The 27042-nt window shown below is 42.0% G+C and overlaps 1 protein-coding gene across 7 annotated transcripts in view; it reads left to right on the top strand.

Moving 5' to 3' along the window:
- Positions 1-977: 977 nt before the first annotated feature.
- The window catches only part of ADD1 (adducin 1), a 198581-nt gene continuing 172516 nt past the window's right edge, over positions 978-27042 (top strand). For 3 of the 7 annotated variants that reach the window (XM_063135819.1, XM_063135818.1, XM_063135820.1), the window contains exons 1-3: positions 980-1071; positions 13422-13631; positions 20180-20342. In XM_063135819.1, coding sequence (XP_062991889.1) covers positions 13440-13631; positions 20180-20342 — 355 coding nt within the window. In that variant the 5' untranslated portion in view covers positions 980-1071; positions 13422-13439. Of the gene's footprint in view, positions 1072-13421; positions 13632-20179; positions 20343-27042 lie in introns of all 7 variants that reach the window. The other 4 variants (XM_063135816.1, XM_063135815.1, XM_063135822.1 and 1 more) reach the window with 3 other exon arrangements.

Genomic DNA, 27042 nt, shown 5'->3' with positions numbered 1-27042 from the left:
TCTCTGGAACTCTTTTCAACGATTTTTTAAAAGACCATTATCACTTGTTTTTAAGTGAGGAAGACGCATTTAATCAATTAACATAATAAGCCAGGTGCTTCCAGAATGTGCACATGTAAGTCTGCCCCTGAAAGAAAGAGTTTATTGTTCCAAAAAAATGCTGGGCCACCAGTCCTATCATTGAAGTTCCAGGGCAGGGACCATAATTTCAATCTCTTCTGGTCTGTCATTGCTCTTCCCCCATCTTCTCTCCCTGTCAGTGTAGTTAATATGCTCTATTTTAATTAATTAATCTATGCTGCCTAACATCTAAGTTAATGCTTAAAATGGCAAAACAGAGTAAGGTAGCCTAGTTCTATTCAGGAGACCGGAATATTTTGCAATCATAGTAAAACAACCCTCACAGTTAGCATCTGAAGTAATAAAGCAGAGCAGTATTCACCGCCCTATTTCATGCCCATTTCTTTAGCCCTTTCCGTTTCTTTTCAGGATCTCTCCCTTGCTTTACTGGTAACTCCTTCGTAGCTTTATCGGTGACGCATTTTGTATGGGTCGCGTTTTAATTAATGGGGGCAATTTATTTTTTTAAAAAATATTGAACAGAATCATAGTTCTCAAAAGAAGTAAGCGCTGGGCTAGAATTAAACAAAGCTCCTAGCTTCACGGCTACGTTTTGTTGGACGGCGGGTGGGAGGAGCCTGTGGGCGCGACGCCACCGCCGCCTCTGCCCTTCTGACAGGCCGAAGTCCTGGATGTTCAACTCGCCCAAGCGACATCTCGTTTGTGGCAATAGCAGCGTCACTCTTCTTTCTAAGTCTATGTTGGCAGCAGCGTCCTTCTGCGAAGCCAGCGAATGAGCAGCCCGCTTGGTCCCGGCGTAGGCGCTCTCCAATGACGGACGGGCTTCTTGGCCTGCGCACCCTTCGAGGCCGCACCCTGAAGCATTGGAGCAGGAGCAGACAGCGGAGGCCATCGTGAGTGGGAGGCGGCGTCCGCAGCGCGTTTGTCCGTCCGTCCGTCCGAGCCGCATCGGGGGCCCGCGTCGTCCCCCGGCCGTTCCTGCCTCTCCGGGTGAGAAGGGGGCCGCCTCGGCCGCGTCGTCGGCCGTAGGGGAAGGGGGCGCCCCGTTTCGGGGGAGGAAAGCCCTCCCCTCTTTCGCCTGCTTCGTCTGTCAAGCCACTGGGTGGGATGGAATAAGGCCGCCATTAGTCAGCGAAGCGGCGGGTTGGGAAGAGCCACGGGCGGCCGAGGCCCCGTTATTTGCTTCGCTTTGGCGGCGGCTCGTCAGGGCTCCTAAAACCGTCCCCCCCCCTCCCCGGAGCTTTCTGAGCCGCTCTTGCGCGGAAACGCCCCTCCCTTCTCCCCCTTCCCCTCCTCCTCCTCTTCCTCCTCGTCGTCGTCTAGCGGTGTTTGAAAATGACTCACATCTCAGCCCTTCAGGGTTGCCTCCATTGGGCCTGTCTGCCTGGAGGCCAGTTTAAGATGGGGCTGAATCTTGGGAGAGTATAAAGGGTGGGATTTCTTTCCCCCCCCAAAAAAAATAAAGCAAGCAAAGCAAAATTATGTTACAGACGTTTGAGAGCGGAAACCCTTCTGGCTTTATAGGTTGGTTAGCCTTTCACAGGCCAAAGCTCATTTTTAACCACAAAAACATACCCAGGGAAATATTGCTTCAAATCTTCCCTTTCTTAGGCCTAGAGGATGTCCAGGGTGAGCATAAAAGAGGGGAGTTTCGAAGGCTTGGATCAGGCAGCGCCTTCTTCAAATGCAGGGAACTTGGAAGTGAATGTTTGCGCACTCCAGTATGAATTCTTTTGTTTTGGAGACTTTCTGCCAGGGCTGTGGAGTTTGTACATAAAACCTCCGACTCCTTTATTCATGGCACCTCCAACTCCTTTAATTATATATTGATATAGGAAATAAATTTCCTATATATTTCCTACATCTACTGCAAGCATGCAACTTTTTAGAACCCTAGCTTTTTAAAGCCCGGGTCTAAAGGCTATATCTAAGACATTCTGGGTTTTTTATTTTATTTATTAAAGAAGCCCCAAAATGAAAACAATGAGGTTATATTTTTTTATTTATTTAATTGCATTTATATCATCCCGTAGCTGAAGTTCTCTGAGCAGTTCATCAAAAGATTATAGAGTATAAATTAATAGGATATGAAACTATAAAAGAAAATCAGGAACAACTTTCTCTACTAGTTCAAAAATCTAAAGTACAACTTTGATATCAAAGTCAAAACTACAAAAAAGTAAAAAAAAACAATTGAACACCTAAAACAACTTAACAAATGATCATTTTAAAAGAAATGAACTCAGGTACATAAGTCACATAAACCTTTTTTGAGATTAAAGTATCGTTTGAATATAAAATTCAAGTGAATATACATTTAATGAAATAAACATATTGTAGAAGATTGAAGACTAACATATTGCTCTTAGAAACAAATCCTCCCTCATAGAAGCCCTTAAATCTGATTTGACTATTTTCAGTGCCGAAAACACTTTCAACACTGACTTGGGTGGGTGGCATTGCTGTTACAGTTCTAGCTGCATCACTAATAACTGCTGGATAAACTAGGATGGCTTCTTCTATAGTCAGTTTTGAATTGGCTGGAATCCAGGACAATCTTGGTTTTCAGGGACATATCGCAACTCTATATACAATTTAAATTTATTAGGCGTCGGAATTGGTACATTTTTACCGACTCTGACTCCAGTAACCCAAGAATTGCTTCCGACTTCGATTCCACGACTCCGACTCCACAGCCCTGCTTTTTGCCCCGCCACTTCTCTGTTGCAAGCAATTTATGTAGTTGTGAGCACCTCAGAGTAGGATACCTTCCTGTTGTGATGTGGTTTGGGCCACATAAGCAACCGTATTCAGTCCTGAACGTTGGGAGTGGAGGGAACATTTAGGAACAGGAACACCCACATTGCAATGTGGGTGTTCCTGTCCTGTTCTGGTCGCTCGATTTCATCCCCCATCACACCCCAATGTTTTTCCACCTGAGTAAGGAAACATCTGAAGAATTTACTTCTGGTTAAGTAGCTATAAGCTTGGTCTGTTTGTCTCTAACCTCACAATTTTTTTTTTCTGAAGTCGGGAATCATTCAGGAGCAGGGTGGGCAGGGGCCCTGCTATGGGAAAGGGCTTCCTGCTGGTGAAGGTAGCAGGGGCTTGTGTGTATACTAAGCAGCTGACTTGGCATCTCCAGTTTCCAGGTGAACATCAGCTTTTCCCTTAGGCTCTGGGGGGTCAGGCTGGGGTTCGTTTGTGGGATGGGTGACAGAGATGCATCGCCTACTACCTGCCTCCCCTTTTGGAACCATTTGTGTAGTGAGTGCCTGTGGCCCTCAGTCTTGTGTGGGAGAGCGGAATTACAGCTTGAATGATCACAACTTAAATATTCAAGTGCTATGAAGGTCATTCAAATCCCTCCCGAAAATTAACTTTTCCTGTGAGTTTTCTGTGAAGCATTTGGCAAAGATCTTTAGTTCTTACCGATACTGAAACAGCTCAGATATGCAATCTGATGCATGTTTAAGCAGGAAGTGTCCTCCAATTCCCAGCATGCCCCAATCAGCAGGGCTGGCAGGAAGGATGCTGGGAGTTGTAGGTCATTTTTTTTTGTCTAAACATACATAGGATTGCACCCTAAGTAACCTATAAGTAAGATACAACTATAATGCCGTTTTTTCCACTGTTTTCCCTCATTGGGCGTCATCAAATGGGTGGATTTTCATGTTTCCCTACTGTAACTATGGCTTCTTGCTGCTGTCCCACAATAGCGATGATCTCTTTACCACGGAGTCAGAGAGAGGAAGCAGCAACAACCACGTGTCCCATTCAGGGGGTGTTTTTATCACACAGCTTTTCCTGCACATAGCAGGAAGTGGCACAATTCCATTTTTAAAAAACCCGACAGATTAAAATCTATTAATCTGTCTATTTTGTGATGGAAAAATGAACGGGAGGCATTCAGGAGGAGGATATGTTGTCTAAAGTACATGCGAACATCCATAAGTAGGCAGTAGTGAGCGTGCGATAAAATGCTCATCTGATGAGTCTAGTTGTCTCCCTTATCCCTGGTGCTATATTTTAGTTTGTAACCTTCTTGGGGTAGATACCTTTGGGCAAAGACCCATAGGTTCAGTCTCAGGTATATTCAGTTAAATGGTCAGGTAGCAGGTGATGGGAAAGAGCTCTGTTGTTACCAGTCACAATGTAGACCATATGTGAATAACTCTGGTCATGTGCTGTTCTCCGGCTGCTCGCTGTGTGGTCTGGGGAACCCATACACTTCCCCACTGATCAGCCATCGGCTGGTGCCAGGGAACAGATTCCTATTTCCCTGCTGTTTTAGGATTGTGGCATATTATAGTAGTTGAATTTACTTTTATGATTGATGTCTTTGGGCTGCACTCCTATACACACTTACCTGGGAGTAAGTCACACTGAATAGAACTTAATTCTGAGTAGACATGCATAGGGTTGTACTGTCAATTATTTATAATAATTGCAGTGTCATTACATGGTGCACAGTTGGAAAGACCACCAGTATAGCAATATAACAATTATTATTATTATTATTATTATTATTATTATTATTATTATTATTATCACGTCTTTTGTCCAATGCTTTAACTTCACCCTCCCAAGAATCCTGATGCAGCCAAGATTGCCAAGGGTGCGAAGTTAACTCCCCTCAGAGGTCTCATCCCCAGGTAGGTTACATTCATCTGAGCCTGTCAAACAGCTCTTTGGTGAGGTGGAAGGAGCGTGATCTCTCCTTGGGCTCATCTACATGGGCACTTTGCCCCGGGGTGTCTTCGGAGTGGCAGCAGGTGATCTACATGATGCTGCCACCACTCCGAAGGGATCCAGGGGAAAAGCCCCAAAGCTCTGCACTAAAGAAGTTGGGTATTTACCTCGGCTTTTTTAACTTGAAGCCAGGCTCCACATCTCTACGGAGACTTTTTAAGGGGGGGGGAAGTAAAGGCATTTTTGGAAGAGGGCAGACAGAGAGCTCTGGGCTCCACACTGCAAATAAATAAATATTTTTAAAAAAACCAGGTGGGAGGAGAGGAACGGGGCAGCAGGGAGGCTGCCTCCACTGCCAGGACAAGCACCAGGGAGGGGGAAAGAATGGAGCAGCTGGCTCTCCTCCCTCTGAGCTTGCTCTGGCTGCCCCGTTCCTTCCCACCACCACCCCTGTTGTTGTTTTTTAAACTTTAGAAACTATTTAGATTTTTTTTTTTGGTCAGCTATATATCAAATATAAACCCTCTACTAGAGATAGGATTTATGCTGACTATCTAAAGACTATTAAATAGTGTAAAACAGCATGTCAGAGAACATGGAAGGGTGTGGATCCTATAAGCCACTATTAACAACCACAGCATTATCATAGAATAGCAGAGTTGGAAGGGGTCTACAAGGCCGAGTCCAACCCCCTGCTCAATGCAGGAATCCACCCTAAAGCATCCCTGACAGATGGTAGTCCAGCTGCCTCTTGAATGCCTCTAGTGTGGGAGAGCCCACAACCTCCCTAGGTAACTGATTCCATTGTCGAACTGCTCTAACAGTCAGGAAGTTTTTCCTGATGTCCAGCCGGAATCTGCTTCCTTTAACTTGAGCCCGTTATTCTGTGTCCCTCCTCTGTGTGACAACCTTTTAAGTATTTGAAGAGTGCTATCATGTCTCCCCTCAATCTTCTCTTCTCCAGGCTAAACATGCCCAGTTCTTTCAGTCTCTCTTCATAGGGCTTTGTTTCCAGACCCCTAATCATCCTGGTTGCCCTCCTCTGAACACGCTCCAGCTTGTCTGCGTCCTTCTTCAAGTGTGGTGCCCAGAACTAGATGCAGTACTCTAGATGAGGCCTAACCAGGGCTGAATAGAGAGGAACCAGTACCTCACGTGATTTGGAAGCTATACTTCTATTACTGCAGACCAAAATGGTCTGTTGGTTGTTTTATTATGGTTTTAATTTTTGTGAACCAGCCAGGGAGCTTTGGTTATTGGGCGGTATAAAAATGTAATAAATAAATAAATAGTATCTGCCTTTCTTGCAGCCACATCGCGCTGTTGGCTCATATTCAGCTTGTGATCTACACAAGCTTGTTGTTTGTAGTATTGCTGAGCCAAGTATCCCCCATCTTGTAACGGTGCATTTGGTTTCTATTTCCTAGATGTAGAACTTGGCATTTATCCCTCTTAAATTTCATTCTGTTGTTTTCAGTCCAGCACTCCAGCTTGTCAAGATCACTTTGAAGTTTGTTTCTGTCTTCCAGCTATCCCACCCAATTTTGTGTCATTTGCAAATTTGATAAGCTTTCCCTGTACCTCCTAGTCCAAATCATTAATTAAAATGTTGAAGAATATCAAGGGGCACTTTGTCAAAACTTTGCTGAAGTCAAGATATATTACATCCACAGCATCCCCACAATCCACAAGGGGTGTTACCTGATCAAAAAAATGAGATCAGATTAGTCTGATAGGATTTGTTCCTGACAAATCCATGTTGGCTTCTAGTGATCACCGCATTGTTTTCAAGGTGTTTCCAGATTGACTTCTTTATCATCTCCAAAATTTCCTCAGGGATGGATGTCAGACTGACTGGTCTGTAGTTCCCAGGTTCCTCCTTTTTGAAGATAGGGACGGTGTTTGCCCTCCTCCAGTCATCCGGCATCTCACCCGTCTTCCATGATTTCGCACCGTCTTCCATGATTTCGCAAAGATAATTGACACTGGTTCTGAGAGTTCTTCTGCTAGCTCCTTCATTACTCTAGGATGCAATTCATCAGGCCCTGGAGATTTGAACTCGTTCAAAGACATTATTCATTCATTTATTTATTTATTATTTATTACACTTATATACCGCCCCCATAGCCAGGGCTCTCTGGGCGGTTTACAGAAATTCTAAAATTAAGATAAAAACGAGTATACAAAATTTAAAATTCTAAAACACAGAACATACACACATAAAGCATTAAAAACTGTTAAAAAACTAAACATGTGGGTGATTAAGATGTGCCGCCATATGCCTGGGCAAAGAGGAAAGTCTTAACCTGGCGCTGGAAAGATAGCAGCATTGGAGCCAAGCGAGCCTCGTCAGGGAGATCATTCCATAGTCTGGGGGCTGGAATCTGGCTTCCTTTAACTTGAGCCCATTATTCCGTGTCCTGCACTCTGGGAGGATCGAGAAGAGATTCTTGGTTGTGGCAAGTCCAAACAGTGCATACTGAGAGTTGTAGGCTCTTTCCCCGTTGTGGAGTCCTAGGGCTGTACTGAAGCCGATCCTTGCACAACCCTAGAAAGAACCAAAGAACTCCCAAGGGCAAGTGATGGCTATCTGGGTGATCTGTAACCCTAAAGTTGCACTCCCATGTACTTAGTGCTCCATCCCCCCTTTCACTATTGTTCAGAAAATAATTCCCCTCTTCCCAAGATAGTCTAACTCAAAAGGTGCATTCCAAATAATATGCATTTAATATTGAAAATCTTTTTTTTTCTTTATTAGTCCCATTTAAAGGGGCCATGCAAAGCATGGCCCCTTTTACATTCTCAGCTCCCATGCTTGGCATTGCCCCTTTAAATGGGAAGCTTGAAACTTCTAGGATTGCAAGGGAGGGAGGGAAAAGAGAACAAAGGCCTGGCTTTTGCAGATGACATGACACTTTTCTGGGATGTTTTTAATAACGTGTGTAGGAAGACATAATCTACAGGACATCATGCTTTGCTGAATAGTGGTCCCAATTCCCCCCCTGGAACTCTAAAATTCCCCCCTGGGGGGGAATTCCCCCCTTGTTGACAACCCATGACTTAGACGTTTATGCACTAAAATATAGTCGACCACACTCGACCCCCTTGAAGAAATGAATGTAAATTCACCCTCGGGGAATAGAACTGTTCAAAATATGCAGGTCATTCTCTACAACAAATTGTAGCAGACATACCCCTGCAGGATAAAGATGGGGATCTTTAGAGTGATGTAAATTGGCTTTAAGATGTTTCTTAGACTCAATTAGATGAGCACAGATGATGGAGAAATCCACCAAGTAGCTCCATGTTCTTGCATTGAAGTCACTCACAATGATCGGCGTGAGGAAATTTGTCAGCTTTTCTTCATAATAGCAATTAGCTGTAACGGAGTTTGACATAGAGTTGTCCCTGCTGGCCTTCGGGGCAAAATAAGTATTAAACAATTGTAAGGTCAACTCCAAAGCCATGGCTTCAATGGGAGAATCACTCTTAGGCAACTCTGTTATCTTGGCATTAAGGGAGGAAGAAACTAAAAGACTCAGCCCCTGGCTGGCTTTACCCCTACCTCTATTGGGGAGTGCAGGAAGACTGAAAGATACAAACTCATTTAGAAAGATTTGATCACAGCTCCAGGGCTCTTCAGTATTACATCAAAATCCTTCAGATAATGAAGAAAATCTTTATCTCTGCATTTGAAATTCCAGCCAGCAATATTTCATGAAAGAAATTTTAGAGAGGGTACTTTTTTGTTGTTGTTTATTCGTTCAGTCGTTTCCGACTCTTCGTGACTTCATGGACCAGCCCACACCAGAGCTTTCTGTCGGCTGTTGCCACCCCTATCTCCCCCAAGGTCAAGTCTGTCACCTCCAGAATATCATCCATCCATCTTGCCCTTGGTCGGCCCCTCTTCCTTTTGCCTTCCACTTTCCCTAGCATCAGCCTCTTCTCCAGGATATCCTGTCTTCTCATTATGTGGTCAAAGTACTTCAGTTTTGCCTTTAATACCATTCCCTCAAGTGAGCAGTCTGGCTTTATTTCCTGGAGTATGGACTGGTTTGATCTTCTTGGTCATTCAGTCTCTGCAATTGTATACAGGCTATCACCCTGACTCCCCAGAATGCAGCAGTTTGATAAGAATACTTTGCTGGTGTTTCCAAGATCCAGACCTATAAGAGTTCTTGGGTTTGAGTTTTTTATGTTTCTATCTCATGTGTTCCAGATATTGGATGGCAATCCAGTCAGCCTCCAGGAAACTTTTTGGTTGGTGCAAGATCACAGATGATGGAGTAGAAGGATTGTAAACATGCCCCACTTCTTCAAATTCTGGAGTCTTTCAGCAAGAATTGAGCAGTTTTAATACCATGATCTCAGAGCTAGGGGCCAGACCTCCCCTTAAATCTGAATTTTGTAAATTAGATGTTAAGGGTCCCCTGCCTCTGAGTTTTACTACCTTCTTTAGCTAAGGGGACTCCCTTGCTATTTTGTAAATAACACAACAGTGCACATAACATTTATGAGAGACTGAGGTTCCTGTCCCAGTAAGATCCCATGCTGTGCTTTCACTGGGAGAGCATCAAAGCTTTCAATTAGTATTTGTTAATCTGCTAAAAAACAAAATCCCTGGGTAGTGGTTGTTATTATTGTGTTTATGTCCTGCCTTTTTTCCTCCAAGGAACCCAAGGCATCATACATAATTCTCCTCTCCATTTTATCCTCACTACAACAACCCTGTAAGGTAGGGTGGGCTGAGAGTCTGTGACTGGCCCAAAGTCACCCATTGGAGCTTCCATGGCCGAGTGGCACTAGAACCTGGATCGCCTGACTCCCAGTCCAACACTTTAGCCACTACACCACACTGGCTCTGGCTTAACTTTAATGCTATCTTTCATGTCATTCTTGTTACAGCTAGTTTTGAGCGGGCTTGCAGGGGTTGTAATAACTTGAAATTTGAGAGGAATGTGGGAAGGGGAGTGGGAAATCGTAGTTAAATCAATCAAGTGCCCAACAGGTGGGTCCTTGCTGCAAGCTCTGGAGGGACACCCATTTCCACTCCTCTGTGTTCCCAGAGAGAAATTCAGGAGATGACCTTAAAGTGCCTTATTATCCTCATGCCCTTCTTAAAGAATGCCTGTTTAGCACTAAATATACTAGTAGCAATGCTGGGCCATTCAGATGTTATAATAGCACATGCAGAATGGTAATTATTGGAAATAATTCCAATATCCCATACAGTATCGTGAACTAATGGTGTTTTGAAAAAGGCAGGTCTGAGCTGCAGAAAATGTTCACCACGCTCCGATTGCAACAGCATGCCCTTTGGCTTAGGGCAATTAATGAAGGGTAGCTTCTGTGTCATTGGCTGTAGATGCTAGGGTTTGCTTACTAGAGTATATTTCAGAGCAGATTCTTGAATTAAAGGCTTTGGGGAAGGAGATATTGCCTTGTTTGGGAATTGAAGAATTGACCAAGGCTCCTGCAGAGCACTTGAAATTTTGGCATTAGTGCTCTGCTTCTGTGCTGTATAAACTCTTGCCTGAATCACTTTTTTGCCTCTGATATATCTATACATATTAAGTAACATGGGGGGCAAGAAACTGAAGTGAGTGATCATTTGGAGCAAGGTACCACCAATATGCTGATGAGCCCCAGCTGTATTGTTCCTTGTCACCTGGCACTAAGGTGAATTCTTTGAATGTTGCCCGGATTGGATGATGATGATGATGATGATGATGATGATGATAATAAAAAAATATTTCTTGCCCACCTCTCCATTCTGATCGAGGCGGGAAACCACAGTAAATATAAAATACATAAAACTGAATTAAAACATAATATACATTGTTAAAACATCCTAAAATCATTTTAAAAAACATCCTAAAGTTACACTAGATAGGCCTGCTGGAAGAGATCAGTCTTAATAGCTTGCTTAAATGCTGATAAGACTGTTGACGAGTCTCCTCTGGCCGTTCCACAGTATGGGAGCAATAGAAGAGAAGGTCCTCTGGGTAACAGTTAACAATCTAGTTTTTGCTGACTGAAGTAGATTCTTCCCAGAGGACCTGAGTGTGTGGGGCAGATTGTATGGGAGAAGGTGATCCCACAGGTAGCCTGGACCCAAACCATGTAGGGCTTTAAAGGTGCTAACTGTGGCGTTACACCCCACAAGTCAATTCCAAATGTATGTCTGCGGTTTGTAAGTCTGTGGTTTTTAGAATGTTGGCCGGAGTTGGCGGAGTTAGAATGTCTTGGGAGGGGGGAGGAGTGATATATAAGGGCAAGACTGAGGGGATTGTGAGTTCTTGTTCTTTTCAGAGTTCTTTTCAGGGAAACTTTTCAGGGAGACTTGTTAGGTACACTTAGAGTCTGTAGTGCTCTCTGTGTTTATGGTACTTAAGTTCTGGGAAATTTGAGAGTCAGTGTAGTGAGTGCTGTCTTTAGGGTGTGGTGTGCACGTAGTGGAAGTATATTAATCAATACTGATAATAAAGAAAGTTCAAGAGTGATTGTGTGAGAAAAAGGAAAGCGCGAATGTGTATGAGTGACCGGATTGTATGAAAGGTTTCAAAAAGGTTTTTAAATGTTGTTATTTGAAACAAAGCTTATGTACTTTTAAAAATAAATTCTGATTGTTTTGTTTTTAAACTACCACAAAAGTCCCACAAGTCTGTTTGGCATTTATCATCTTAAGTTTAACACCCACTCTGACAATCATTCACCTAAGCAGATATAACTCACAGCGCATTATTATATATATTAAAATCCTTCTCCATTTTAAACCCCTTTCTCCACATAGTTTGGAGGAAGGTGGGCTTTATCCCTTGCCTCAGGCGTATCAAGTGGTGGTGCTTGGCTTGAGCAGGGAGTAGCCTCGGCCGGGTCTGGTGTTCAGAGTCTGTGTCGCCTCATAATAAGTGGTGGCAGATGTGAGGTCTGGTGTTCAGAGCCTGTGTCGTGGCACTAACCAACACTTTATACTTTGCCCAGAAACTTATTGACAGCCAGTGAGATTTTAAAACTTGTGTAATGTGGTCACCCCTAGGTGTACCGGTGACTAGCCTGGCTGCTATATTTTGAACTAGTTGAAGTTTCTGGACTAGGCACAAAGGTAGCCCTATGTAGAGTGCATTGCAGAAGTCGAGCCTTGAAGTTACCAGCACGTGCACTACCATCTTTAGTAATGGGTGGGATAAGGATAATAAGCTGAGGTTAAACCCCTCACAACAAAGAGGTGTTGTTCAATAGAAACTTGGTGGTTGGAATCCAACTGTTCTGGAAGAGATTGCACTCCCCCTGAAGAATCAGATCTGTAGCTTAGAAGTGCTCTTTGATTCTATGTTGTCCCTGGATCTTATGATGGCGATAGTGGTAAAGAGTGTATTTCTACAATTAGGCTTAGTGCACCAGTGTGACCCTTCCTGAGTTGGTGTTACTTGGCATCAGTTATCCATGCCATTGTTACATTAGACCACCTCATTGTGCTCTATTTGGGGCTACTCCTAAAAAGTGCCTGGAAACTTTGGTGCAAAATACAATAGGTAGGTTGCTAAATAATATATGGTAGTGGGACTACATCACACCATCTTGAAAAGCTGCCAATTGCTTTCCAGGCTCAGTTCAAGGTTTTGGATTAATTTTTAAATCCGTGAACAGCTTAGGACCTGGCTATCTCAGAGAGTGTGTGTCTTATTATGAAACTTTGATTATTAAAATCTACAGGAGAGACCCTCCACAGAGGCCTGACTTTTGGGCATGCATGAAAGGACTTTCTCTTGTGTCACTGTCCAGCACAACCATGCTCCCACAAGCCTACCAAACAGCTGAGTTGCTGGGTTAGGGGAGTGCAAATTTGTGGGGAGGGGGGGAACTGGACAGCTTCAACACCAGCGGTGGGCTGCAGAAGACAGTGGAAGAGAAGAAATTATAGATTGTATCAGATGAGGGAGACTGAGTGAACTCGGTTAGCAGTAGAGATGTGAAGGCCTGGGAAAAAAATGGAAAAATTTGGGGAAAAACCTGGTTTTTTCCAAAGCCTTTTGGGGGGTTTTCTGAAAAATTTAAAAAAAATGAAGAAAAATGGGTTACAGGATGTTTTATTTTAGCATGATGTGTAAAATGTTTAAGACACGGTGTTCAGATATTTACTTCTCCAAATGATTTCTAAACACTATGTACAGTATTAGATTATTACAAGTTCTGTGCACCGAGGACAAGCAGTCCTAGGTTGCAAATTGAGACTACAACGCTCAGATGCAAGTGCAAGATGCATTTCTGCCTCTAGGGTGCACTGCCACCGAAGCAGAGACTGAAACTGATAGTGGTGGCTATAGCTCAGAAAATGAGTCTGATTAAATTTCATGAATATTCATTGAAGCTTGGTCCCCCCTTTTTCTCAGTTATTTTTGTGGGAATGGGTGCTTGTTAACCACTCTGTGATTATACCAACCATACTACTTCCTGGTTTTGCAAGTGTCATTCTTCTTGAAAGTATACCTAAGTGGGTAGGTAGGTAGGTATCCAAAGTGGAGAGAGATTTCTGTTTTATTTGCTAACCACATTTTAACATTTCCCGTCAGATAGTTGTTGTTTTTTAAAGGCAGTACTGTGTGTGGCCAACTAAACTTGATGCTTTTTTTTTCTCAATTCCATAGAATCATTGAAATTGTGCTATGAATGGTGAATCCAGAACAGAGGTGGTAACTTCACCACTTCCAACAGCCCCTCATAAAGAGAGGTATTTTGATAAAGTTGATGAAAATAACCCAGAGTACTTGCGGGAGAGGAACATGGCGCCTGACCTTCGCCAGGATTTCAATATGATGGAACAGAAGAAGAGAGTCTCCATGATTCTTCAAAGCCCAGTAAGAATATATAGTAATCTCACTTCATGTGTGACAAGCGGATTTGCAAGTCTTAAAAGTTAGATAACAAAAATGTATGTCACAAGAAACAACTGAGGGAAAAGTAGCAATAATTTGTGTTGCTTTTGTTGGTTGGTTTTAAACAGTTTCCAGAAAAGGTAATATTAACATGTGCAGCTGAATTTAAGGAGTCTTAAGGCACATGTAAACATTTCAGTGGCAAATACAGGACTTCCCTATTTGCTATTTGTTCCTTTGGAGATTGCTCTCAAAATTCTTCCTAGTTTTAGGAACAGGTTCAGGCTGTTGGGTCTATGATAAAATTCCTCTCCAAGCAAAGAGAGATTAGCAGAGCATACAGCGGTTTCTGATAGATTTCAGAGAAACGGAATACAGCCAGGAACATAAACGCCAGCAACAGGTAGTTCTTCAGCAACACTTTTACTGAGGCATAGACTTAGAGATCTTATTTACAATATCATACAGATATACTCACAGAATGTCACTTGTCACACAGGAGAGAGCAGATATGCTTCTACACAAGACTTATATACACAGCACTATCTGTCTCTAACAATTTACAACATGATTGACAATCACTCCTGTCAGGTCGTTAACCAATTAAACAATTATCACTTTGACCTTTAGAGTGACTGATGCAACACCAGGCAATTCTTGCCTCTAGCTGGGCTGAACAGAAAATACGGATATTTAAAAATAAAAACCCGGACACCCCTTCAATTTTTACTTATCTGATATTTTCTGCCTTTATACAAATACAGCAAAAATCAATTTGCACCACCCAGCTACTTCTCTTTGAAATTTAACATTTCACATAGCTCTGCATGCCTTACCATTCCCAAAGGCTTTGTAAATAAGTCTGCCACATTGTTTTTTGTTTCACAGTACATCAACTTAATAACTTTGTTGTTTACATGTTCTTTTACATTTTGGTATTTTATGGCAACATGTTTCGTTTTTGTTTTAAACATGTCAGCTTTAGCTAACGAAATACATGACTGTGAATCACAGTACACTGGCAAGGGAAGATCAAATACAATACCAAAATCTTTTAACAATTGTATAAACCAAGTTAGTTCACTACAAAGATCAGACAATGCAGCATATTCAGCTTCACAGGAAGAAGTAGATACAAAACTTTGTTTTCTGGCTTTCCAAGCAATCAATGTTTTTCCATATATAACCACTAAACCAGTTGTTGATTTTCTATCATTAAGACATCCAGCCCAGTCACTATCTGTAAAACTCTCTACCTTTTCATTCTGTTCTCCAGACAGAATAAGACAATGGTCTTGAGTTTCTTTTAAATACCTCAGCACTCTTTTAACTGACTGCCAGGCTGGTACAGTTGGAGCTGCAACTAGCCTGCTTAAAATAGGTGCATTAGAAATATCAGGTCGAGTCCAAAATGCTAAGTATAACAGAGTGCCTATTACAGAATGATATAAATCTTGATTGCTAAACCTTTCTCCTTCCAAATTTTTTCTTACATCAACTGTTAAAGGACTTTTAACAGTTTTACAATCTTTCATTCCACAGGACTCTATCAAGTTTAAAATCTTTTGTTTCTGACTCAATCTGTAGTTGCCATCACTGTCTTTTGTGATATCAACACCCAAATAGTGCTTAACTTCTCCCAAAGATTTTAACTTGAATCTTTTTTCCAACTGACCAGAAACTTTTTCTATTTGGTCTGTGGAACTCCCTGCCACTAACAAATCATCAACAAAAGCTAGAATTAGCATATAATCTTTGTTTTTTCCTTTGGTATACAGACATGGATCAGCAATACTCCTTTGGAAACCCAATTCATTTACTAAAACAGCATTTAGACACTGGTTCCAACACCTTGCTGACTGTTTGAGCCCATAGACTGCTTTCTTGAGCAACCACGTTTTTCCAGGCTCCCCATTAAATCCATCAGGATGTCTCATGTAGATTTCTTCTGGCAGATCACTATTTAAATAGGCAGTTTCAAAATCAAACTGAGACACTTTTAAATTTTTCTTTGCAGCCACTGTTAACAACATACGCAAAGATTCTGCCTTGCAGGTAGGAGAGAATACTTCGTCATAGCTTTCTCCCTTTACCTGGTTAAATCCCCTGGCCACCAAGCGCGCTTTATATTTCAAACCTCCAGACTCTAGATTTTTTCTTTTGAAAACCCATCTACAAGTCATTGCACGCTTTCCTTCAGGCAACTGAGTTTCTACATAGACATTGTTGCGCTTGAAACTATCAAGCTCAGCTTGCATAGCATCTAGCCAACACTGTTTTTCTTTAGCTTCTAAAAACAAAACATCATTGTAATGTTGCAGGCTTGCTTCTGTAAAAAAAATTTGATCTGCAAAACGTTCCGGAGCAATTCCTTTTGTGGAACGATTAGATCTTCTGACTGACTGTTCTTGTTGCCCTTCCCCCGCAGCCTGCTTAGCAGATTCAGTTAACTCTTTTTCTGCTGGTTTAACAGACTTCGTTAACTCCTCCTCTGCTGCTGGCTCTTTTGCATTGTTTTTTAACTCCAACAATACACTTGAGTTTGAATGAATTCTCCCCCAATCCTGCTCAAAAAACTTAGCAGACTTCGTTATCAGGATCTTGCCATTATTCTGCATAAACCTCCAACTTGTTCCCTGATAACCCACAAATCTAAGATTCAATGCATTTGCTCCTTTCTTGTGCCTTTCGCTTAAAGGAACATTGACAGCTGCATAACTTCCCCAAACTCTTAAATGATCCAGCCTTGGCTTCCTGCCATGCATCAAATAATAGGGAATATTATTTATAGAGCTACTCCATGACAAATTGCATAAATCATTTGCAGCTCTAAATGCTTCAGCCCACAAACCTTTTTGCACACCGCTGTCCTGCATTAAACAATTCATTTTGCTTTTCAAGACACCAATTCTTCTTTCAACAGTGCCATTTTCCCAGGGATTTTTAACATTTATCAGTTTAATTCCAAGTTTATCACAGAACTTTTTGAATTCAGAAGACATAAACTCTCCTCCCTGGTCACTTTTCAGAATACGTACTTGAGATTTAAAAAATCTTTCTACATATCTGACCCAAGATTTCAGTGTTTTTAAACAATCACTCTTCTTCTTGAGAAAATAAACCCAAGAATATCTTGAAAAATCATCAACTAGCACAAACGCATACTTGGCCCCTCCCAGACTGGTAGGAAAAGGTCCACACAAATCAATGTGCACCAAATCTAATTTTTCTTTAGCCCTCCAATCCCTGGACTTTGGAATATTGGCTATTTTAGATTTTGCCAAGCTGCATATATTACAGTCTAGATAATTTTTACAATTCTTCATTTTGAGTCCTCCAGCACAGTCAATAGTTTTATTAAGTGCTTTGAACCCAATGTGTCCCATTCTCCGATGCATCAGATGGACACAGCCATCATGAGGTGATTTGTTGCCGGCCACACGATTCATCTGTGCCACGCACGGCATCTCCCCTTCATCTCCTGGCTCCATGTGGAAAAGACCGTTCTTCTTTATCACCGTTCCTTGCACCACTCCGTCTCGCTCCACGTAGCATCTGTCTCCTTCGAACTTCACCGAAAAACCGAGCTCCGTCAGCGTTGACACCCCGAGCAGGCAATATTTCAACTCCAGCATGAAAAGAACCTCCTTCAACTTCATCCTTAAGGAATTTACAGCGCAGACTCCCTTGCCAATGACCTTGGCAACGCGCCCGTCCGCCAAACTGACTTCCTTTAAAGTTGTTCCTTCCACATCATCAAATAAATCTCTCCTGTTACTTATGGTTCGACTGCAAGCTGAATCAATCAACCATATCCCATCACGCTTACTGGATTCTGCACCTGAAAGAAAACAAACTTTCCCTTCTTTGGCTTCTGCACAGGAAATTCCAGACTCCAGATTCACACGGCATTCCTTTTTCATATGCCCTGGTTTGCCACATCGAAAACACTTCGGCTTAAACCTTTTTTCTCTCCTTTTGCCATCGATAGTCACATTCTCAGCCATTTCTCCTCTTGGCAACGTATTAACTCTTTCCTTTCCAGCCAATTTACGATCTTGGACATCAGCAGCACTCCTTTCTTGCCTCCTCTGCTCTTCTTCAATCTTCCATAGACATAATTCAATGTCAAATTTTGTACTGGAACATTTTCAAGAGTTGTTACTAATACATCATATGACTTAGGCAAACTTGACAGAATAATATAACACATGTTTTCATCAGACAACCGCATTCCGCTGGCACTTAGCTGGTTAAAGCATTCTCTCAGTGACTGTAAATGCTTAGTCATGCTTCCGCCTTCCTCCGGCCTTGCCCGGTAAATCTGTCTGGTCAGTGTTATTCGACTCCCTGCAGTTTCTCTCACGTATACTGCACGTAACTTAGTCCAAATCACATTGGGAGTATCAGAGCGATCTATGTAAGACAATTGATCATTACGGAGACATAAAACAATCATTGCTTTTGCACGCTCTGCAATTCTGTCCCATTCGGCTTGTTCTTCTCTCTCCAACATTCCCGGACGTGGATTAGCTACTGCAAACCATAAACCGTCCTTTTTCAAAGCCATTTCCATTTTAAAGGACCATGCTAAATAATTGACGTCTGTTAACAGCTCCATAGGAACATTAGTACCCACGGTTTGAGCCATCTCTTTGATCTCCTTTCTGCTTGACTCTCCTTTCTCCGACCGGCTCTGTCTTCCAGACACCTCGGCTTTTGAGTCAGTGTCTCTTTCCTCACCGCTCAGCATTCCAGACCTCCGTACCAACTACACAAGGCAGACAGCCTCTCCAGTAAGTCGGCTTTTCCGGCACGTCTTAGCTGATTCCTGCTGAAAAAACTCACTGTTTTCCTGCTGTGAAATCTCTTTCCAGGCTTCCGTTCTCCGACAATCTCAGCCACAGGCTTTCTGCTCACAAGAGATAGATTTCTCCTCTCCACAAACCGAGCACTCCTGGTCTTCCTGGAAACGCCACTCCAGAACCTCCTTAGCACCTGGCTGGTTCTGGTTCTGCTGGTTCTGCTCCGGTTCTGGTTCTGGTCCGAACTGGGCCCATAACCCTGTTGGGTCTATGATAAAATTCCTCTCCAAGCAAAGAGAGATTAGCAGAGCATACAGCGGTTTCTGATAGATTTCAGAGAAATGGAATACAGCCAGGAACATAAATGCCAGCAACAGGTAGTTCTTCAGCAACACTTTTACTGAGGCATAGACTTAGAGATCTTATTTACAATATCATACAGATATACTCACAGAACATCACTTGTCACTCAGGAGAGAGCAGATATGCTTCTACACAAGACTTATATACACAGCACTATCTGTCTCTAACAATTTACAACATGATTGACAATCAATCACTCCTGTCAGGTCGTTAACCAATTAAACAATTATCACTTTGACCTTTAGAGTGACTGATGCAACACCAGGCAATTCTTGCCTCTAGCTGGGCTGAACAGAAAATACGGATATTTAAAAATAAAAACTCTTTTCAATTCTTTTGAAAAGAGACCTTTTGCAGGTGGAAACACCATAAACAGCCTTTTGGATCCCAGCACTAATCTTATTCAGTGAACTTCACCACCCCCACCTTGTTACTGAAACAGATGTTGGGGAAATTGCTAAAGGGTTGGCAGTTTGATTTTTAGCAATTCCAAGCTACTTCAGTCAATATTTCCCTGTGAAAGATAATTTCCATGAAGGAAATTACAGGTTACACAGTAGCCTATGACAAACAAGTCTATTTATACAGAAAGAATCTATAAGTGTTTGCAGTTTCTTGCCATACAAAGAGGCAGCCATTTGTGAAGTATGTTCACAAATTTCATCACCTTGTGTGAAATACCAGTCAGCAGTGGTGTTCTGCCGACTTACATTAAATCTGTTCCTTTGTTGAAAATTTACTTATGTTGCCCTTCAGTATAAATATTTGTAGGGTGGCTTATGCAATAAAAATATCATAATAAAATCTAACAATAATATTTAAAAACAGTGATTTAAAAACTGGCAGCAGTGAAACCATCATACTTAAATGCCTGAGAAAAGAAAAAGTTATTTGCTTGGTGATGAAAAGATAGCAAAGTAGGTGCCTTGTGAGCCTCACTGGGATAAGAGTTCTGTAAATCAGGCACCACAGCTGAGAAGGGCCTTTCCCTATTTAACACTTATCTCAATTATGTCAGTGGAAGTATCTACAGAAGGGCCTCTTATAATGATTCCAGTGTGTGGGAAGGCTGGTGTGGCATTACTAATAAAAAGCTGTTAACTAGGTTTTAAATGGTAGCATTTGGGGCACAATGTTGTAATCTCTAGCTGTGTGAGAACAGAACTCTTCTGCTTATCTCCTCCTCAAGTCCCTCATTTAGACTTGAATGACAACAGTAGGCTCAATTATTTTTCCTATAGAGATGCTTCTAAAGAAATGTGGGAGGGAAGCATTAAGAATAATAAAAGGTATGGGATTAAGTCAATAAAATGTTTGAAGTTCTGCAGTGTTCCAGTGTGTAACATAATATTCTATTGTTAGGCATTTTGTGAAGAACTGGAATCAATGATCCAGGAACAAATTAAAAAAGGAAAGAACCCAACAGGCTTACTGGCTTTACAACAGATTGCAGACTTCATGACAGCAAATGTTCCAAATGTCTACCCAGCAGCACCTCAAGGTGGAATGACTGCCTTAAACATGAGTGAGTTCCAGTGGATTTTTGGGGAGTGCATAACGATTGCAGCTGGTGTATTCAAAGCTAAAAGTGCTTAGAATCCGAACTAGGATGTAAACAAAGTAGTTTATTAAGTTGTGAAGTAACACAGTAAGAAATATGTTTAACTTTCCTATTGTTTTAAGTGAAGATTTTAACACATTTCTTAAGATTTAATGGTGGATAATTCCACTTTTATGATGTGCCAGTCTAGTGCATTTCACATTCCTCAGTTTTATCCAAGAAGGTTACTTCTTGGTGAAGAATGTCACTTATGCAAAGGTCTGTTCTGCACACAGTGGCCACCTAGCTGTTAATAGGAAACCCACAAGTAGGGCATGAGTGCAACAGCACCCTCCAGCACATGTTCTCAAGCAACTGGTGTACATAGACTTAGTGCTTCTGATACTGGAGGTAGCATAGAGCCATCAGGACTAGTAGCCACTGTTGAAGAAAACTTGTAAAGAAAAACTTATCTAGATGGATTCTGATTCAAAGGCTTTATTCCAGATACTGCACGTACAGGAGGGAAACAGCCTCTAGTTACCCGGAGACTGAGATCCCTGCCTGCCTGAAGATCAGGCACAGTTTTATACCATTTGAAAAGCAATTTGCAGAAACCCCTCGACCCTCCCTGGGTTTCCCTTTTCCCAATCACTTTACATCAGCAGTCGTTGTCATAAAAGCACCTAACATCAACATTATTTTGTTACATGGTTGCAGCAATCGGAACTCTGTAAATTGACCTTTCCTGTGTATGTGTCAAAAACCACAGGTCAGAGGGATGACCCCCTTGATTTTTCCTGTTAGGGTGTACAGACCCTACCGACAGATAGTAATACAAAGGTCATGTACTACGTGTTCTGAGCTTTTATCAACACTGATGTGTATTCATCTCTATTCTGTTCTTTACTAGTGTCAAGCATACAAAATTTGATTTCTGTCAGTTGTTTACCTATGCCTAGTTTCTTTATCAAAACGCCCTTATCTGGACAGAGATAGCTTAGCTACAGTTATCCATGCTCTGATAACCTCTCGTTTGGATTACTGCAATGCGTTATACGTGGGGCTGCCTTTGAAAACGGTCCGGAAACTTCAACTGGTGCAAAACAGGGCAGCAAGGTTATTAACAGGGACTGGCCGGCGAGATCACATTACGCCAGTCCTTTTACAACTTCACTGGCTGCCAGTCCAGGTCCGGGCCCAATTCAAAGTGCTGGTATTAACATTTAAAGCCCTAAACGGTTTGGGGCCAGGTTATCTGAAGGAACGCCTCCTCCCATATGTACCTACCCGGACCTTAAGATCATCTACAGGGGGCCTTCTCCATGAGCCCCTGCCAAAGGAAGTGAGGCAGGTGGCTACTAGGAGGAGGGCTTTCTCCGCTGTGGCACCCCGGTTGTGGAACGAGCTCCCCAGAGAGGTCCGCTTGGCGCCTACACTGTACTGCTTTCGTCGCCAGCTGAAGACCTTTTTATTCACTCAGTATTTTAACACTTAATTTTAACTTAAATTTAAATTTTACTGTTTTAACTCTGTATTTTAATCCTATATCAACTTTGCTGTATGGTTTTATCCTGGTTGCGCTTTTTATACTGTATTTCGTAATTGTGTTTTAAACTGTTGGGTGTTTTACTGTGGTTTTAATTTTTGTGAACCGCCCAGAGAGCTTCGGCTATTGGGCGGTATAAAAATGTAATAAATAAATAAATAAATAAATAAATAAAATAAACCCCCCCCCTCCCTTGAAGGTATTACCATCACTATCAACAGACATTAATTTAGCAGATATTTGGGGCATTTTTTAAAAAAAACCACAAACCAAGTTTGATGTTTTTGTAGCCTATTGTGAGAGGCAAGAGAGGAAATAGCAGAACAATGTTCGGTTTCATTTTTGATAGTCTTAACTGGTTTTCAGATGTCATTGTTGACCCTTGTTGGATGTAATCCCAATTCAGAAATCTCACTGGTTAACCACTCATCTTCATATAAGTTACGAAGCACGACCCAGTTGTCTCTTGTGGGAGTGGATCCATGGTGTTTCTTATTGACTCAAAGTTTGAGGCAGGGCTGTGGAGTCGGAGTCATGGAGTTGGAAGCAATTCTTGGGTTACTGGAGTCGGAGTCGATAAAAATATACCAACTCCGACGCCTAATAAATTTAAATTGTATATAGAGTTGCGATATGTCCCTGAAAACCAAGATTGTCCTGGATTCCAGCCAATTCAAAACTGACTATAGAAGAAGCCATCCTAGTTTATCCAGAGGTTATTAGTGATGCAGCTAGAACTGTAACAGCAATGCCACCCACCCAAGTCAGTGTTGAAAGACTGTTTTTGGCACTGAAAATAGTCAAATCAGATTTAAGGGCTTCTATGAGGGAGGATTTGACAGAAGCAATTCTGTTTCTAAGTTAGTCTTCAATCTTCTACAATATAATGTTTATTTCATTAAATGTATATTCACTTGAATTTTATATTCAAACGATACTTTAATCTCAAAAAAGGTTTATGTTACTTATGTACCTGAGTTCATTTCTTTTAAAATGATCATTTGTTAAGTTGTTTTAGGTGTTCAATTGTTTTTTACTTTTTTTGTAATTTTGACTTTGATATCAAAGTATGTACTTTAGATTTTTGAACTAGTAGAGAAAGTTGTTCCTGATTTTCTTTTATAGTTTCATATCCTATTAATACTCTATAGTCTTTTGATAAACCGCCCAGAGAACTTCGGCTATGAGGCAATATAAATGCAAATAAATAAAAATATAACCTCATTGTTTTCATTTTGGGGCTTCTTTAATAAATAAAATAAAAAAAACATTGTTTTAGCTATAGCCTTTAGACCTGGGCTTTAGTTCTAAAAAGTTGCATGCTTGCAGTCGATGTAGGAAATATATAGGAAATTTATTTCCTATATCGATATGTAATTAAAGGAGTCAGAGGTGCCATGAATAAAGGAGTTGGAGTTGGAGGTTTTATGTGCCGACTCCACAGCCCTGGTTTGAGGTCACCGGTTGGTTTGCAGGTCCTGTGCTCTCCTGGTCAAAAGGGGCTCAGCTTCTGGTGTAGCTTGCTTAGAGGCTTGGGATTTGTTTGTTTTTGAGCTTCTTCTGGGACAGGGTTGCTAGGCAGGTTGGTCAGCTTACAGTGGGAGGCATGTATCCATGGCTTAACTTCGGCTACTTTTACAGAAGTTTCAGTCATCAGTAGAACTTGGTATGGGCTCTATACAGTGTTTTTTCAGATGCTGCTTCACGTATGCTCAGTCACCAGGCTGCAGATTGTGGGCAGGTCCTTCTGGGTTGGCAAGCAGCAGCTACCTATAATTGAATCTTCTAAATAGTATTAGTGAGGCCCCTGCAATACTTCCCAAGGGAGTGATGCAGAGCATTCACGTCTCTCAACACTGCAGTTACCCTGAGATGGTACAGTCGACCTGTGAGAATATCAAAAGGATACAATTTGTGTTTGCCTTGGGAAGTGTTTAGATTCTATAGGGCCAGAATAGGTCAGGCTTGAACTCATTTTAGCCCAGTTTCTCCACATACTTTGGAAAGGCGGTTTTTTACTTTGGCCATTCATGCACTCTACTTTTTAACTGCTCTGGCTATGGTAGGGTGTGTGGTAGTATTTGTTCTCCATTCTTGTGAAAATTGTTCTTCATTCTTCTTCATTAATTTTTGCATCTATCATTAACTCCCAACGGGTTTTAAAGAATTCACCTCTACTTAAATCTTGATCTAACAGCAAAATATATATTTTTGACAGTAAAACTTTAAAACTTTTTCTCCCCTCAATTAATTTTTCAAATTTAGATAATTCCATTCTTAAGGTACGTGTCCTATGCTGGATAGTTATATAGTTCTTAATTTGGTAGTATTGAAACCATTGGGGCTGGTCCAATTGTATTCTTGTTCTTAACTCTGCGCAGTTCATACATTGATTTTCCCTTAGCATGTCTTTGAAAGTTATAATACCATGTTTCACCCACAGCGAATCTTTGCCAGCTACTGAAAAAGAAAGAAGCCAGGGTACATACCTGCCTGACCCTGGCAAATATTAATCCCCTCTGTCAAATGTCCATGTAGACCCACCTTTACCTGCATAAAATTATTTTGATAAACACTTTGAATTAATAGAAAAACGGGGGAGGGGGGACGGGACATTTTTTCCCCATGGCTTCAAAATTTCCAGAAATTTTACATCTGTAATACAGGAATACTTAGGCTACAAGCAATTCATTTTGGTCCATGAAAGCTGGTGTCGCTAGTCTCTTCAATAAGCTGAGTGGTGTAAGGTACCATGGGTTGGAGGAGCTTGATTCTGGGGATGCGGAGGTTGAAGGAGGAGAGCCTGAGTCCACGACCTCTATAGCAGGGTGCTCTGGCTTACAAGGACCCCTGACTGAGCCAGAGGCAGGTACTAGCCAGCTGGAGAATGGGCAGGCAGACATTCCTGCCAGTACAGTGGCAGACGAGGTGGCAGAGGGGGACTTAACTGCACCAGCATTTCAGCAGCGCAGAGCTGAGAAGCAGTCACTGTGCAGGTCTAGGCGTATTGCAGATAAACGCCGAGCGATCAGGGATCAGCTGTGAACAATTAGACTGGTATTTAGGTAGCAGCGTTTGCCAGCGTACTTTGTCAGAGTTTATCTGAGCACTCCGACGATAAGCCTTGACCTGACGCTCTGAGCCTTGTCTTGCCGTGATCCCTGCCGTGATTCTTTGACCCGGACTGGTTCCTCAACGACGTGAACTCTGCATATGCTTCTGGACTTTCGGACCGCCTTATGGACTTTGTCTTGTGTGTAAGCCCACTTCCTGCTGGGACTATACTTCGTGGTTAAACAATTTTTGCTTTACCTTTTCCTGCATTATTTTTGTTTAAAATCAAACTATTTTAGAGTACTTCTGTTTTATGAATGTGTTTGCTGCTGCCAGTAAAAACTATTTTGGTTTTGATAAGCTTAATATTGCTTGGATTTCTTTGGCCATTTTCCCAGCTTATTCTGGGCAGACTGCCCAATAGTGAAACCCCAGTAATTAAGCTGGTTTTCTGGAGTTATATACTCTTATCGCGGACAAGTAGCTGATTAAGCCCCTCTCTTAAGGTGGGTCTTTGCAGACGGAGCATCTCATCAGTTGACATTACTCTTCTCACTTAGCCTGACATCTATACCTGGGATCTTGTATTTCAAACTACTACTTCTCCAGCGCTGACATTTTCACAGATGAAGACAGGCCTGACTTTCTCACTATTTAGTTTGTACCTGGCAACATCCACTGTTAACCTTGACGTTTCAGGAAGCACCTCAGCATCCTTCCTCTCAGTTGTCATGTCTTTTTTGGGTGCCTCTGCAGAGGTGCTGAGCCCTTTGTTTTCTCTCTGGATTTGATACCTTGCCGTGGGTGGCATACTTGATCCCCCCCGCCCCTGGTCTCAGAATCTTTTCATTCTGTGGTTCCCACTGTCTAGGGCAATAAATCAGGGCTATGACATAAAGCCTTATCTTGCAGTGGGGCCAAAACTGAAGTTGCAGTCCCCATTGCAATATAATCAGGTGCAGAATAAGGCTATGCCAGGTTGCCAGGTTTCCTCTACAATATTGGATAAATCATCCCTGTCTGATTCACAATCAAACCCAGTGTTAAAGACCCCTGTGATACTTGACATCATTCCCTCCTCCAATCCTGAAAGCAAACTCTCCTCCCTGCAAATCCTCCACTGACCGGTTTGCTTTAGTATCATAGAATTATAAAATAGTAGAGTTGGAAGGGCCTATAAGGCTATCAAGTCCAATACCCTGCTCAATTCAGGAATCCACATTAAAGCATACCTGACAGATGGCAGTCCAGCTGCATTTTGAATGCCTGTAGTGTGGGAGAGCCCACAACCTCCCTAGGTAATTAGTTCCATTGTTGTACTGCTTTAACAGTCAGGAAGTGAGGAAGTTTTTCCTGATGTGCAGTCGGAATCTGGCTTCCTATAACTTGAGCCCATTATTCTGTGTCCTGCATTCTGGGATGATTGAGAAGAGATCCTGGCCCTCCTCTATGTGACAACTTTCAAGTATTTGAAGAGTGCTATCATGTCTCTCCTCAGTCCCTTCTCCAGGCTAAACATGCCCAGTTCTTTCAGTCTCTCCTCATAGGGCTTTGTTTCAAGTCCATGATCACCCTTGTTGGCCACCTCTGAACTCCCTCCAGTTTGTCTGCATCCTTCTTGAAGTGTTGTGCCCAGAAGTATGCAAGATGAGATCTAACTAGTGCAGAATAGAGGGGAATCTGTACCTCACACGATTTGGAAGCTATACTTCTATTAATGCAGCCCAAAATAGCATCTGCCTTTTTTGTAGCTACATCACACTGTTGGCTCATATTCATTTTGTGATCTTGGACAGAGATGGGGTTCTGGCAGTCACCTGCAGCAGATGTGCTATGTTTACTTTTCTCCCAGATGAGAAAGCAGACTTTGTGTAAAGTGTGAACTCCTGGAGGTGCTGAAACCAAAACTTGGTGAACTGGAGGCTAGATTATCATCACCAATCTTATAAATCTTCGCCAGCTGAAGACCTTTTTATTCACTCAGTATTTTAACACTTAATTTTAACTTAAATTTAAATTATACTGTTTTAACTCTGTATTTTAACTTTATATCAATTTTGCTGCGTGGTTTTATCCTGGTTG

Source organism: Elgaria multicarinata, chromosome 10 (assembly GCF_023053635.1).
Source record: "Elgaria multicarinata webbii isolate HBS135686 ecotype San Diego chromosome 10, rElgMul1.1.pri, whole genome shotgun sequence".
In the NCBI taxonomy this organism is placed as follows: Eukaryota; Metazoa; Chordata; class Lepidosauria; order Squamata; family Anguidae; genus Elgaria; species Elgaria multicarinata.
The sequence above is the reverse complement of the archived record's forward strand: the minus strand, read 5'-3'. Positions and strand labels throughout refer to the sequence as shown.